Source organism: Pezoporus flaviventris, unplaced genomic scaffold, assembly GCF_033815535.1.
Source record: "Pezoporus flaviventris isolate CSIRO_AGI_PZ_B2104156 unplaced genomic scaffold, CSIRO_AGI_Pfla_v1 ptg000031l, whole genome shotgun sequence".
Taxonomy (NCBI): Eukaryota; Metazoa; Chordata; class Aves; order Psittaciformes; family Psittacidae; genus Pezoporus; species Pezoporus flaviventris.
Window position 1 is genome coordinate 25258850 of NW_026892579.1, and position 15500 is coordinate 25274349.

At 38.7% G+C, this 15500-nt stretch overlaps 1 protein-coding gene across 4 annotated transcripts in view; it reads right to left on the reverse strand.

Moving 5' to 3' along the window:
- The window catches only part of COL19A1 (collagen type XIX alpha 1 chain), a 180486-nt gene that overhangs the window by 82874 nt on the left and 82112 nt on the right, over positions 1-15500 (reverse strand). For 3 of the 4 annotated variants that reach the window (XM_061460530.1, XM_061460529.1, XM_061460528.1), the window contains 3 exons: positions 15078-15131; positions 5508-5561; positions 4765-4800 (listed from right to left, as the gene is read on the reverse strand). In XM_061460530.1, the coding sequence (XP_061316514.1) occupies positions 4765-4800; positions 5508-5561; positions 15078-15131 (144 nt within the window). The remainder of the gene's footprint in view (positions 1-4764; positions 4801-5507; positions 5562-15077; positions 15132-15500) is intronic. The other variant, XM_061460531.1, reaches the window with a different exon arrangement.

The following is a 15500-nucleotide window of genomic DNA, read 5'->3' on the forward strand; positions in this document are numbered from 1 at the left end:
CCATAAAACTACCACCATAACTGAAGAGACAAAATAAATACATATATCTTGAATTATATAGCGTTAATGGAGTCCATGAAAACATAGAAAAACTTTGCATCTTTACTAAAAGTGCTTAAATTTGAACATATATGTAAAAGTTAATGATCCAAGCCACTAAAATGTATTTATATGAATACTGCATGAATCACAAAAGTATACTTGGTACTACTGAAATTACTAATTTCATTACAATCTTACATAAAGCCTATACACATTTTTTCATAAATTTCTTTTGACAGATTAGCTTATTTTCTGCTTCAGTGCTGTTCCTTTTTTCTCTCTAATTCATCATTCAAAATGATGAAACTGTACTTCCATACCTGCCTTGTTTCTTGGTGAAACAAGACTTCCATACCTGCCTTAAAGAAATGTACAGAAAAACATGGGCTGCAATTCTAATCCCATCTCTATTCACTGCAGAAAAGTATAGTCAGGCAAACACAAACTCTGAATTCTCTGGCATCGCTGCAAATGAGTTTTGGTAAGTGTGCAGTCTTTAGGATTTCAACAGAGATTTTCTGTTAACTGATATCAAACGTGAGTATTCACAGCTCTACTTTTTTTGTTTCTCAGAGCAATGCACTGAGCTATGAAATTTCTATTTCAAACTCATAAAATTATTTTTGCATCTTAAGAACCAGTGGTATTATTTCCCCTGTTTCACAGTTTGGCATATGCTCATCCACCTGGTAAGTTTTTTCAGCTGTTGGGTACATATGAATTCTGCCACACATACTGCCTCCAAGTAGCCCTCATTCCTTACAGAAAGTATAATGGCTATATCTGTCAGTTGAATACTTTTAAAAATACGTCTTTTTTCTCTAAGTACCATTAACTTCATTCTTTCTGCATTTTTTCACACTGGAGGGCAGAGCGTGCTCCCTGTTCTTCTGAGCAGCACAGGATTTCCTACATGTCAGAGATGCCTGAACACTTTTATACGCAGGGTCACAGACACCTTTTAGATGGGTACAAATAACAGACAAAAGAAAACCTGAAAGTTTCTACTACTTACTTTTACACACTTCCATAGATTAACTACAGACAACTCTCCACAGACCAAAGGATCGTCAGCTGTTTGGGAATAAGTGCAATGAAGCAGTCTCAGCCTTTTGCCACCTTCATGTTCTCCATGCTGAGGACAGGACCACGGTGCAGGTCTGCGTGTGGAAAGAACACTCTGGCCCTGCACAACAGTGCTGATGTTCTAGTTCACACATACTCGAGACCTTCTCGAGTTTATGCCACTGGTGTATGGTTTCTATGAAAATACATAGCAATGGAAGACCTGCACAGGGCAGCAGAGCTCTGTAATGCCATCATTTCACACCTGCATTAGTACACAATTGAACTGGGGCAGAAGGTCAACGACCCAGGCCCAATCATCCAGTTTGAGCAAAACCAAGTCCTTTTCAATATTTTGTCCCTTCCTGCCCAAATCCATTTTTGACTGAGCTCTAACAGTGAGTCATCATTTTCACTCCTCTTCCCTCCTTGTCCCCCAGCATAATAATTCATTTTGCCTTTTGATAAATAGAAAAAAATCATTTCCACATTAGAAAAACTAAAAATGACTGTAAGTGGAGAACAGATTTATGGCATTATTCATGAGTCCCAAATGAATGGAACATTTCAAAACTTTGCTTTAACAGGGTTCATAATGAAACACTGGTGTCAGATTTTGGCTATAACAGCATGAACAGTCCTGACACAATAAGTTCTCATCCAGTGACGCATGAACCTTGATATTATCTGACCTACTACTTATTCACAGTGAGATACAACATCTTTCTTTCATGATTATATATCGTAAGAGTCACGGCCATACAGAAGTCACACAAATAAAACAACTCTGAGGACTGGATTTTCCCCAGGCCACCACCATTCACATCATTCATCTTTTAGCTCTTGCCAACAGAAACACATGACTATTTACAGTGGGGGAGAAAGAAAGCCTTCCTGCTGGGCCATATATTCAGCAGTGTTGTAATCTGTCTTCAAACTGCTAAACCAATTCACACTCACTCTTGTCTCTCAGTCAGCAGCTACACAAAAAATTGTTTCAGTACATCAGTTAATAACATCCCTCTGAAGACCTGTGTCTGCTTCCCTAAAATGTAAATGTTTCCTTTTAAAAAGCATGAAGACAACCATCAGTCAGTGTACCAACACAAAGACATGTTGCTGTGCCTGAATCAACTGAGCTAAAACATTTGCATGGCATTTCATAATCAAAGAAATGTAACTCTTTGACAGTCCATTTTATCAAAGTGAATCACTTAAGGTACAGAAGGAGTAAGTTCAGTCAATTTGAAAGCAGCTTCAGATTTTTGATGTTATACTACTCACCTCTGAGCATGACTCTTAGGAAAGCTAAGTGTCCACAACTGCAACTGAAGACAATGAATGCATTGAAAACAGGTCTAATATATCCAGATGCTGCTGTCAGAATGGATGTAGTAATTTTTCTATCATTTACATAAGAAACGCTCAAAAGAACCATTCTGTGGTCCTACAGCACATAGAAAATAAGCCTCCTTAATTCTTTTTCCTGTGTCTTCAGAAGTATCCTATTTTTATTTCAATGATCCCTTCTAGGCCTGTAAGAATCTATCCGAAGAAAGACCTACTCCAAACCATCTATTGCTGTAACAATCCTACAGTCAAGGTTGTAACCAGATGATCTTTAAGGTGCCGTCCAACCCAAACCATTTTATGATTCTGTGATTTGTCTCTGGGATATTAAGATACCAGATATTTAGATTTCATAATCCAAAACCAAGTACCATAAAACATTGCAACTTAATTCTGAAACCTTAGAGTAGAATTTATTTTTATAGTATGTGTTTCTGGTTACACCCCTCAGCAATTGTAAAGATCCTTGCTGTTACAGTCTTGGAAAGGAAGAGACTGAAAAGACAATGTATGATAATTTACACTATGAATGATAGTTCTTATGAAGTTTATTTAGGATTATATGAGTAACATGAATAGTGTAGAAGTAGTTCATTACACTGAGTCTGGGAGGGAAGATCTATTCATGCTGTGGAACTACAGACTGGGGATTCAGGAGCTTTTGTCTTTGTGCTCATTTTTGCCACGCTCTTTTGCACCATTCTCAATTTTTTTACCCAAATAGACTGTCCTTAATGGAAGGCCTTCTCACTTCAGTTTATGAACAAAATTACTTGGATTCAGACAGAAGTATTACTTTTATGAAGCAAAACTTGCCATGGAGAGCTTTGGGACATTTGTGTTAAGGCTTTGTACATGCTTGGAGCACAGATTATTGCAACAAAATTAAAAAACATCTCTATGCACTATCTAGACACAATACAACTAATCTGGAGGCCAGTTTTCTTTGCTGGTTCACTAGCATGTACCAGATCCTCACAAAGAAATTGACAGATCCATCCTCAAGAAGTCTTTCCTTGAAAGACAAAAGACAACTAATCACCATGGCTGGCCTCACATATTCTTTTCTGCAGGTAAATTACAGAAAAGGGAATAAATGAATTAGTAACCAAACTTGCAACTTTCTGAGTCTGATAAACAGACTTTTTCTATAAAGAAAGAAAGGAATATACCTGTCTGCTTATTTTCCTCTGAGAATTGTAGAAACCAAAAACCACCTTAAGTTTCTGTTATATTGTTCTTCATAAGAATCTAGTAAGTGATTTTCCATCATTATAACATCACATTTCTTTTTCCTTTTTAGTGTGTGTTTGCTATACATATCTGGTCTTTATGTAAGATATAAAGATTGTATAGATATCAAGACCATGACACAACTTGGCAAGTGTTTGAAAGGAAAAATTGAACAATTTTCTATTTTGTGTGAAAATAATTTTGCAACCTCTTTTTCTGGATAAACAATGCTTCATACTGAAGCATATGTTATTCTCAAATATTATTAGAGATACCTGTGTCAGTGTGTGGAAAGACCAGGAGCAGGGGCATCTACTGTGTGTAGATTAGGCTGTGTGTGAGCTCACCTACCAGGGGGATGCACATTATGTACATATATATATTTCTGAGTACCAGACCATGACCATGATCAGCCAGAGGGGATAACAAGGTGGCATTGTTTGTGCCTGTGGGAGTACTGAGTGTGTCCATCTGTATTGACCTATGTGCCAGATCTGGCTGTATGCGTTGTATGTGTGTTTGTGTGCCTATTGGGAAGGCATGCTCGGCCTCGCTACCAGCTGGACATGAGCAGAAGGAGCTGTGGCAGCCCCACATCTATCTGCTGGATATATTACCTTAACTTTCTGAGAATAGGTCCTGTGTGTCAAGTTGAACATATGCATTCTATGTATATAATACTGTGTCACATTGTACTTATAACTAAGCACTTAAAATAACCTGACAACAGAACATGAAAAAAAGCTTTTACTGAAAAATGTTTTTCCCTAAAAATACCAAGGGAAATCTTTCACTTTAACCAGCCCATGCTATCTATACACAGAATAAAAAAAATCCCAAACCAATATTTGTGTTAGCATTTGCGGGAAACAAGATGTTTTAAACATACTGCTTTTCTTCACAAAATTCCCTTTTCCCCACTTCACAATTTATAAAGAAAATGCAGAGGCATTCTAAAGAGAGGGACTTGTCTCTTATATTTAATAATGAAAGTATTTACATTACAAATAAGCTAAAACCAGCAACACTTCTTAATGATTTTCTTTTTCCTGTTTTTGTTTCATGTGTACTTACATTCAAGGCAGTTGGTCCTGGAGGTCCTGCATCTCCCTAGTTAAAACAGTAACTAGTAAATAAATCAGCAATCTTTATAGCTACACATATTTAACCTCTGGGCATTTTAGAGGTTATGCACCACTGCGGAAGAAAATTCATTATAATCATCAAACATGCTCTCATTATGAAAATATATACATAAAGCAATATTCTTTTTTAGTAATGTCATAGAAGTACATAGTTCACCACAGGTTAAGTGAGAAAAATAGTGGCAGGCCTCTGCATAAATGAATCACAGCTTACTGCCCTGGACACTTACAGAAAGCAATCCTTCAAAACATGTTTGCATATGTTAAGTTGCAAGTTACAGCTTACATGCACAAGGTGGCCATGAAGCCAGTGTGACAGCTCACATATGTAAAGACATCTGACTGCATTAAAATGTTCACGGAATTAAACTGCCACGGTATGATTTGCGCTGTGAGACATTCAGGTTCAATCCATGGGAGCAAATCAGAGCACTCGGAGAGCAATTCAGAACACTGAATTTAGGCTCCTGCTCTGAATTCCTTTCAAAATTTGCTGTGGAAAAAAAATACTTGTCTTCCATATTTACAGTTAGTCTTATTCATATTCTTCAACCCTTAACCCTTGCTACACAAATGGCAGCAGTGGGTATTTAACACATGTAGTTAAGGGAATGCATTCAATAATACAATGCACACTGAAATATACATGCAACTTTACAGACGAAAAAGTACCTTTTCTCCTTTAGGACCAGCCACACCAGGACTACCAGGATCACCTTTTAGTCCCTGGGCAAAGAAGAAAAATGTCTATTTGTTGTCATCTGTGCAAAACATTGGACAAAATCCTGTATTGCTGTGAATTAGTGTATGTTAATCAACTAAGTCTTTAAATATTACCACATTGTTAGCATTACTATTTTATAATTCTTTATTTTCAGTATTTTGTGAACAGAGAAGCATCTACCAAAGACTGCATGTGTCTTTAACACATAATTAAACATACAAAGCCAAACTATCTACTTGATTGTGCCCCATTATAGAAAGTAGCATGTAGAAATACAAAGTTCCTTTGCAGTGCTAGTAGGTCTGCATCTTGCATGGCCAACAAAGACAAAATGCTAGAGAAAGTACTAGTACATTCACTCAACCTCTGATAAAATTGGAATTCTGTTTCAAGTAGCAATGCTGAGCTGGTCTAACCTGGTTCAAACTCTGACCTTCTCCAGGATTTGAAAACACAATTAGAGAAATAATGGAGTCCTTTATACCTCCCTCCTTAGTTCTCCTTCAGCTGGAGAAGCAGATAATAAATACTGCCTAATCTTACACGTTACATACGCAGCAATTTCACTATCACAGAATAACACAACAGTTTGGGTTGGGAGACCTTTAAGTCATCTAGTCAAACCCCTCTGCAATAAGCAGGGACATCTTCAACTAGATCAGATTGCTCAAAGCCCCATCTAACCTGGCCTTGAATGCTTCCAGGGATGGGGCATCTACCACCTCTCTGGGAAAACTGTTCCAGTGTTCCATCGTCCTTATTGTAAAAAAAATCCTCCTTATATCTAGCCTGAATTTACCCTCTAAAACACCTACAAGACAACTCGTCAGCTCCCAACACATAATCTTTGTTATCTTCTCCTTGCTGCAAAACACATGGAAAAGCAAGAGGTTTTGAAATATGCCCAGCAAATTCAAACAATTCTGCAGTAAGGAATTAACTTCTTTCTGATGCTGGACCAACATACCAGGAACTCATTTTTGTTTAAGCCAAGTCTTGTGCCTTCTCTCTGATCAATGGTTTAAAGGCATGCATCAGCAGAGCAGATACATTTTAAATCAAAGACAGCTCTACAGATTCAAAGATAGGTTTTACTAACTTAAGTTCTTCCCAGCCCCCTTTTTGCCCTTGCAAACTCTCATCCTCAGCACGCAGTAATTGGAAAGACAGAGATAACTGGCACGAAAATGATAAGTAACATCTGTGCCTTGGTGGGTACAGAAACATTAAATCAGTGAGTGTTCTAAATACTGCGTATTTGTGCAACTTCACTTCCTGCTAAAATTACATTAATTCACCATCTGGAAGGAACATCATTTAGAACTATATGAGCATTTAAGTACCCACTTCGGATTAAATTTGTGGTTGTTGTAAATACCCCTGATTTAGCTTTGATTTGTCCTTTATTAAGCTTGCCAAATATGTAATAGTTAAATCAGAAGTAGTTTTGCTGTTTGAACTTAAGAAAATGTAATAGGCAGATGGATTCAAAATCCAAGCCAAAAAATCGCTTTCTTTTTACAATCTGCATATTTATAACATAGTTTTAATATTGTCTCCATTTACTACATTCTACTTTTCACCTCCTTCTGAAAGGCTGCATAAAACACAATCAGTTCATGTTCTAAAAAGCCATTTTAGGGATTTTTGAGGTATGCAAATCGTATGGATCTGGTTCAAAATCAATATTAACAAATCACCAGTGGCGCAATAGGTTTAAGAGTTAGCTCTTAAGCTGTATATGTATGGAAGATAAAGGGGAAAAAGATCTGCAACTAACAAATGGAAAGATATATATATATTTATATCTCTGTGTTTCTCTGCTGAATAGAAATGACAACTGCAGACAAAAGACATTGAACCAAAGCCACACACTGTCAAACTATGGACCTCATTTTTCCTAATTGGTGTGTTTAAAGCTTTTAGTAGTGCTCCTGCAGTGCACCTTGGTAAACTATGCAGTTTGACAGCTACTGCAGAGTTGATGACCACAGAAGTCAACATCACATAAAAAGAACAAGGGGAAACTACATGTTTGACAACATGCCACACAGTCTTCAGCTGGTACTTTCTCTCCTCTGTAAGAACTACAGCTTGGTCTTTTTACAGGTCAGATAAACTTATATTATGGTTCCTCTATGGATATCGAAATGTAAAGTAAGTGTTAGGAAACACATGTATAGGGACAGCTCAAGGCTAATAAAACAACAACATGTGAAATATCAGAAATTATGGACTTTTTTTTTTTAGAAAGACAGGTAACTGTAACATGATTGCTGATCAACAGATAAATTGCTGGAATAACTATATCACAAATATCAAGAAGGGTGTAAACTCAGCAAAATTGAGGCTAACAGTTACTAAACTAGAGGCAAGGGGGTGTTTGCAAGGGAATGGCAATGGTACTTCCTCTGGTGGAAGGACTTTAAAGGAGAAGTTACCATACTGGTTGACACTATTTTTGACAAACATTTAATCAGACTTTTTTGTGATAGTAGTTTACTGGAGTCTTCGCCAGCCTACAAACTGAAGTAGATGAGGAGAGAAAACAATTAAAAAGCAGTAACTGTGTTTTAAAGCTTTAAAAAGGACCATGGCTTTACAAATTCATCAAGGGATGTGATTTTATATGTGTCGTGTATCTCAGCATTACTAGCACAAAAGGTGACAGGTTTTCTATTTGACGTTTCCCTTTAAACCAGGCCCAGTCTAATACAATGCTTGCTCTGCTCTGGAGCTCCATTGTGAAATAAAAATAACTTTACTTAGTGATGTGGTAAGTATGTTCCTTACCAGGCTGGAGAACATTTTATTCATTCAAAAGAAGTGCCAGGTATAACCAGAACCGGAAAACAAAACAGTTTTTCACTTCCTGTGATTTCAGTCATTTGGAAAAGATCAGAGGTCAAACATTTTTAGTGAGAAAAGGGAACAATGCAACACAAAGTCATAGAACAGTTTGGGTTAGAAGAGACCTTCAATGGTCACCTAGTCCAGCCTCCCCTGCAATAAGCAGGGACATCTTGAGCTAAATCGGGCTGCCCAGAGCCACATCCAGCCTGGCCTTAAATATCGCCAGAGATGGTGTACCCACCACCACTCTGGGCAACCTGTGCCAATGTTTCACCACCCTCACTGTAAAGAATTTTTAACTCGCATCCAGTCCTAATCTCTCTTTAAGTTTAAAACCATCACCCATTGTCCCCTAAGTCAATTTGTTTGGGTCAACATAATAATCTACAAACTGATACTACCATCATCTCAGTACCAAAATAACTGAATTGTCAACCTCGCATGAAAGTATCAGTAAGAAAACTCCTTCTGGAATTCAGGAACATTAGGAAAATTGTTGAATGCTACCTCCAAGTAAAACATGCTCTTTGTGCCCTAGTGCTTTACTTGATAAATTCTGACTTAACCTGCTCTAGCAGACTCACTGAGGCCTGAGAAAAGCATAGCATACACTGAAAATGTTTTCAGAGAGAAAAAGCAGTAGACAGTGCTTATACATCATCACAGGAAAGAGGTGAATCAGGTAAAATGTACTGGCAGCTGATAACAAATGTTCTTCCCAGTGAAAAAAATTCAAAGATCAGCTGAACCCCAACCAGAAGACTCCAGCAGCTTCTGCAGCAGCCAAGTGTTGACCACTATTTATGTGTCACACACTATGCTACATTCATGCAGCAATAGAAAATGCTGTAAGATTAGCATAATCTTCTGAGGAGAACAGGTTTTTCACTTTAAAAGATAACTGTTTGGAAAAGACTTCATTCAGCATTTACAATCCCCTGGCCTGCATTAGAAAATCTGGTTCAATCTCACATCAGGTTAAAATCTCCTAGAACAATACAAATTATCTAAAGTACTGGAAATACAGTAAACAATCCAACACACTAACCAACAATGTACAACCAAATTACAATAGATTGAATCAACAATCTCTACTGAGTAACCAAACTTGGAAATACTCTGATGAGTAAGACAACAGAACTATACTTGATCCACAGAGCAGCCTTAAAATCTAAATTTAAACAACAGCTTCAGAGTCACTGAGCTGTATACATTGGGATACTTCTTTTAACTTAGCAATGTATTTTCAAGGCTGCAAACTATATACTATTATTCAGCTTGTCTCATGTGCTTTCACATATTGCCATTGCTCTATTCTTGTTAATGTCATTCAAAACTTCAAATTACTATACTACCAGAATTTTCTGGATCCTGAGCAATGCCTACTATCCCCTTATACTTTTGCTCCTAACAGAATCCTCAAGCTCCAGATATAATTACAGTTCCCAACTTCATACTTTGAAGCAACAGGACTCTTCCTTTCCTATCCAAATATTTCCTTACAATGCCAAGAGATACTAAGAGAGTCCTAAGGGAGTTTGGGATTAGAGAAACAGACCATGAGGGTGTGAAGGTAAATAACTGTTACTATCTTATCAAGACATTTGATCCCTTTAAAAATGTTCGTGCTTCTGCTTCTTTTCCCACAAGCTGAAAAATTTAAAGGTCTGGTATGTATTCTGTCTTTCCATTTGAAACCTATCTGTTTTTCCATTGCTCACTTAACTTCAGAGGTCCATCCTTTGGCATCAGGTATGTAAAGTGTAACAACACCTTATGTAGGAAAGTTTTCTAAAAGTCACTTAGGGTACTGACTTTCAAAGCAGGAGGAAAAAAAATAAATAAAAAATTAGTGAATCATATAGTTTAAGAGATTATAAACTAGATTTTAATTTCAGGCCACTTTTTAAACTTTCTTTTTCTCCAATTTTTATGAAAGACATTATTCTTCCCCTAAATATGCATGACACGTGTTGATATATATGACATTTTTTTTTATTTTCACCTCCTTTTGCTAAGGGATTTAATTTATGTCAGCAAAACAGTAGTTGGACTGATAAGTCAACGACATAACTCCAAAAGGAGTCTAAAACTTTCAATGACAAAGATTTTTCTTTTCAATTCAGTTCGACTGACAAGCATATGAATATAACATCGATCTTACTCCACAATTTCATGGATATTTGTATTGCAAATTTGTCCTTATTCCATATGGGATATGATCAGAGACAGATAGAATCAACTAGGTTGGAAAAGACCTCTAAAATCATCAAGACCAACCATAACCCAAAGACTGCCAAGCACACCACTAAACCATGTCACTAAGGGCAAAATGATCTCCCCTCATGGCTGCCCCTCATGATCTCCACTCAAAGTCACACCCATCTACCCTCCATAGTGGCCTACTTTGTATAGCTGCCACCCCCCATCTACCCACACAGCCCACAGCTGCCCCTGCTCTCCCCTCCCAACTACCCCTCATGAGCACCCTTCACAAAGTCCACTCACAAGCTCCCCTCACGAACATCCCCCATGACTGCCCCTCCCAAACTCCCCTCCCAAACCCCCTTCACGAGCTCCCCTCATGCCTGCCTCTCACGAGCTCCCCTCATGCCTGCCCCTCACGAGCTCCCCTCATGCCTGCCCCTCACGAGCTCCCCTCATGCCTGCCCCTCACGAGCTCTCCTCATGCCTGCCCCTCACGAGCTCCCCTCATGCCTGCCCCTCACGAGCTCCCCTCATGCCTGCCCCTCACGAGCTCTCCTCATGCCTGCCTCTCACGAGCTCCCCTTACACCTGCCCCTCACGAGCTCTGCTCACGACTGCCCCTCATTAGCTCCCCTCATGACTGCCCCTCACAAACTCCTCTCATGAACTCTCCTTATGCCTGCCCCTCATGAGCTCTCCTCACAAGTTCCCCTCACACCTGCCCCTCACAAGCTCACCCCACAAGCTCCCCTCACAACTGTCCCTCTCAACTGCCCCTCACAAGCTCCCCTCACGCCTGCCTCTCACAAGCTCCCCTAATGACTGCCCCTCGTTAGCTCTCCTCACAAGCTCCTCTCATGACTGTCCCTCACACCTGCCCCCCATGAGCACCCCTCATGACTGCCCCTCACAACCTCCCCTAACAACTGCCCCTGTAGGCTGCTCCCCACCCTTCACGGACATCCCTCCACTCCCCTTATGACCTTCCCTATCCAATAGTCAAAATGTTACTTATCTCACTACATGTAATGAGGGACTGAGTGGCCCACAATTAAGCCATTCCACTTGATGCCTACTCATTCAAATTGAGCAAATGACTAGTTTGCCCTCTCCAAAGTGTGTATGTCAGTGGACTTGATGGAGAATAAACTGTATTTATGGGGATTTCTTTCAGGCAGTGTATCTGTGAATCGCCACTTGTTACAGCGATACAAATGACAGCATTATAAACGTCAAGTGGCTAAAAAAGTCTTAAGGGATAAACCAGAGATACTACTCAAACAAACTCACTGCTCATATTATACAGGCAAATACCTGCTTACAGATGTAATGTGAACACATACCACAGGAGGACTACATTAGCAGTATATTATGTTATTTATAACTACTCCTTAAGAGCTAAAAACAATGGCAATCCCATTACTAGTATTTATAGTAAGCATTCATGCTGTCAGATGGATTTTGAATAATGTCCCAGACTGGGACACGGTATTGTAGATCTTGGCACAGATTCCTGGAGTGATAAACTGGGAGATGTGCAGAGCAGTTAAATATATTCACAGTTCCTGCATCCAAACCTGGTTCTCAATGAGATTAACTGGCTCAGTTAGCACAACCAGTGAGGGATAAGGAAATTAAGCTTTTTAGATATCTCTTCAACATTACAGAAAATCTAGTTGCCAAATCAGATCTGGTTTCCCCTCTGCCATGCTACTTCATTTCAGCAAGAACTTTTTGTACAGCTAGGAAAATGCAAGTGGTAACAGCAAGCAAAATTGTTCTGTGACACCTACTTTGCTGATTTTGATTAAAATAAATTCCAATCTGTTTCTACCATTTGTGCAAGATAAAATGTTCAGTCATCATTTTCGAGTTCTTCAGTTGTGAGTATGGAAGCTCTGACTCCTCCAGGCAGAGACAACAGCTGCCAGCAGCCGGTACCACTAGCTTTAAGTGTTTTCAGGCGTTCTTTGTGCAGCACTGCAGATTACACCCATGTAAGCAGATTAACTTGATTATTTCAGAAATATCGGATGTTACATTTCTTTATGTGGAATGAGTTTGAGAGACACTGATAGCAACCAAGAGCCAATGACACACAGTCCTTTAAATTTAAACTTAATGACTGGCATCTCCATGCACAGTGATAACTGAATCCAAAGCATTTTATGTAAGTGTGGTTGTTAAAATGGAAGTATGTGTGGATTCAAACAATATTACATTGCCTTGCACAATTTTACTTCCAAAATATTTTAATGAGAGTTCCCATGATGATAATCTACCATTTCTTGACACATTACAATAGTTCAGTAAGTATTTAAAAATATAGAGGTCCAGTATTTCACTCTTTCACAGTGCCACTATGTAAAATATGTTCTAGAGTTCACCAGATACTTGGTATACCTTACTCTTCCTAAAAGGTTTATGGAACAAGATCCCGTGTAGTAAAAGAGATCGTGTAAGACCAACACAGAAATGTCCCAAGAGCTATGGAAAGAAACACAGATGTATTTTTTCCATGCTGTCAGCATATATGTATGCGTGACTGAAGTATATGGTTCACCTTTACAGACAGGCAGGCTACAAGAGAATACCTCTCTGAATACCTAAACGTAGTTTCAGCTCAGTACACAGTATATGTTTTCTTATGGAGGACATCAGCTATTAGTCAAGAATAGCCCAATAGCATTAAATTATAACAAATTACAATAGGAAAAATATTTTTATGTTTACAGTGCGCATAGAAAGCTAGATCACATAAAAAGTGTCATAATTATGTAGTCTGTTTTACTGTATTTTCAGTAGACCCAGCTATGCTGTCATAGCATTTTTTGGGTCAAATGCTGACCCTTTACTCTTTTGGCACAGTTGCTTAAAAAATCTTTGCTGCATGTTTTTTTCCAAATCCTGTATCTGGATTCCAGTCCTAATGCCAGTCATTCCCCACACAATTTGGACAGTCAGGTTCAGATCCCTCTGAGATGCTTTCTGCCTTCAACTGTGATGATTTGCAATAGGAGACCCAACAGTATCCTGAATTAAAACCTTAACCCAGGTTGACCCCCAACTAGGTCAAGGAGAAGGCAGGAAGGGAAGGAGGGGATAAAGAAAACTGCTGGCTTGCTTTACAAATCTAGTTTTTTTAATCTTGCTGTTGATTCAGGCTAATTGGCCATTTTGTATTGTGTTGAAAATAAAAACCTGAATTTCTGCTTTCTCACCTTGTTTTAATATACAAAAAAAAAATTTAAATTTTAAAATAAATTAGGCAAAAGTAAGGTGTATTGCTGGGCATGTCTATAGTGTTAGCTTAGGTTCAAGCTAGAATGTGAATTCAATGAGCAGGACTATCCAGTACTTTTAGACACAGATTCTTGCTCTACCTCAGGCCAGACTAATTAACTAAGTAGGCAGTGAAATTTTAACTCAAAGTCTCTATTATGAGCCACATGGCACAGTGAGTGACTGTCCCAGTTTTGATTGGGATAGAGTTAATTTTCTTCCCAGAAGCTGGTATAGTGCTGTGGTTTTGATTTGGTATGAGAACAATGCTGATAACACACCGATGTTTTGTTGTTGCTAAGTAGCACTTTAAATCAAGCACTTTACAGGTTCCCATGTTCTGTAGGAGCAAGAGGAGGGGCACAAGAAGTCGGGAGGGAGCACAGCCAGGATAGTTGATCCAAACTAGGAAAAAGGATATTCCATACCATAACACATCATGCCCAGTATGATGCCCAGCTGGAGGGAATTGCCTGAACACTGCTCCAGGTTGAGCTGAGTATCGGTCAGCGGTTGCGAGCAATTGTATTGTTATTCACTTGTGTTTCTTGGGGTTTATTTCCCTTTCTCTTTTCACTTTCATTGCAATTACTCTTATTACTATTATTATATTTTAGTTTACTTTAATTATTAAACTGTTCTTATCTCAGCCCACAAGTTTAACCTTTTTCTGATTGTCCCCATCCTACAGGGGTGCAGGGTTGGAGTGAGAGAGTGAGCTGGGGTTAAGCCACAACAGTGACCCATGGAGCTCACCCAGGAATGGCTAGCAGCCTGTATGTTTTGCTTTTCAGAAACCAAGGCTCCAGGCCTAGCTATACCCTTCCTCCAGAAATACTCTCTTTTCCAGCAGATTATCCAACCAGGAATGATTCTCATCTATACTGTGTTGCTTTAATCCCCACACTTGTTTCAGTTTTGCTCATGAGCCCTCAGCCTTCAGAAATATCATGGAACCTACCACATCCTAACTCACAGCTCCTCTGTCCAACTTGAAGCCCTAATACTCCTATCTCACCTGAATGAATCTTTTTCTTGCCCCATCATCTTGTGGATGTTACCTCTCCTGGTGTATATGTTTTCAAAATCCATCCTGACACAAATTCTAAATTTCATTGCTTAACCATCCCTCCCAAAAGTTTGTAACTTGACTGTTTCATTATCATTCAGTTTACCTCTCTTCCATGAACGCCTTCTGGTCCTGGTTCTCCTTTATCTCCTTTTTCACCCTAAAAGAATGAATATATATTTTATTTCATATAGAAGACAAATAATAACCCATGATGCTTTTTAACAGGAAAAATATTTTAAGATTCTTGTCTGTTCTACATGAAGTGCTACATATACATTGCTGACTGCACAAGTAAAAGTATTTCTTACATTCCAACAGAAATTCTTTCCAAATAAATGCCTCTGAAAAATGTCTAGCGCTCTGAGAGCTACAGTTATCTGTACTTCACAGCCCCACTGAAAGCCCACAAAGACACACCACAGAAAAACATTCTTGGGCCTCACAGTGCTCCAAGAACATGGTGGGGAAAAAGAAATTTACACTGGGCAAGTTTTGCTTTTGAAAATCTTAACATTGACATAAGATT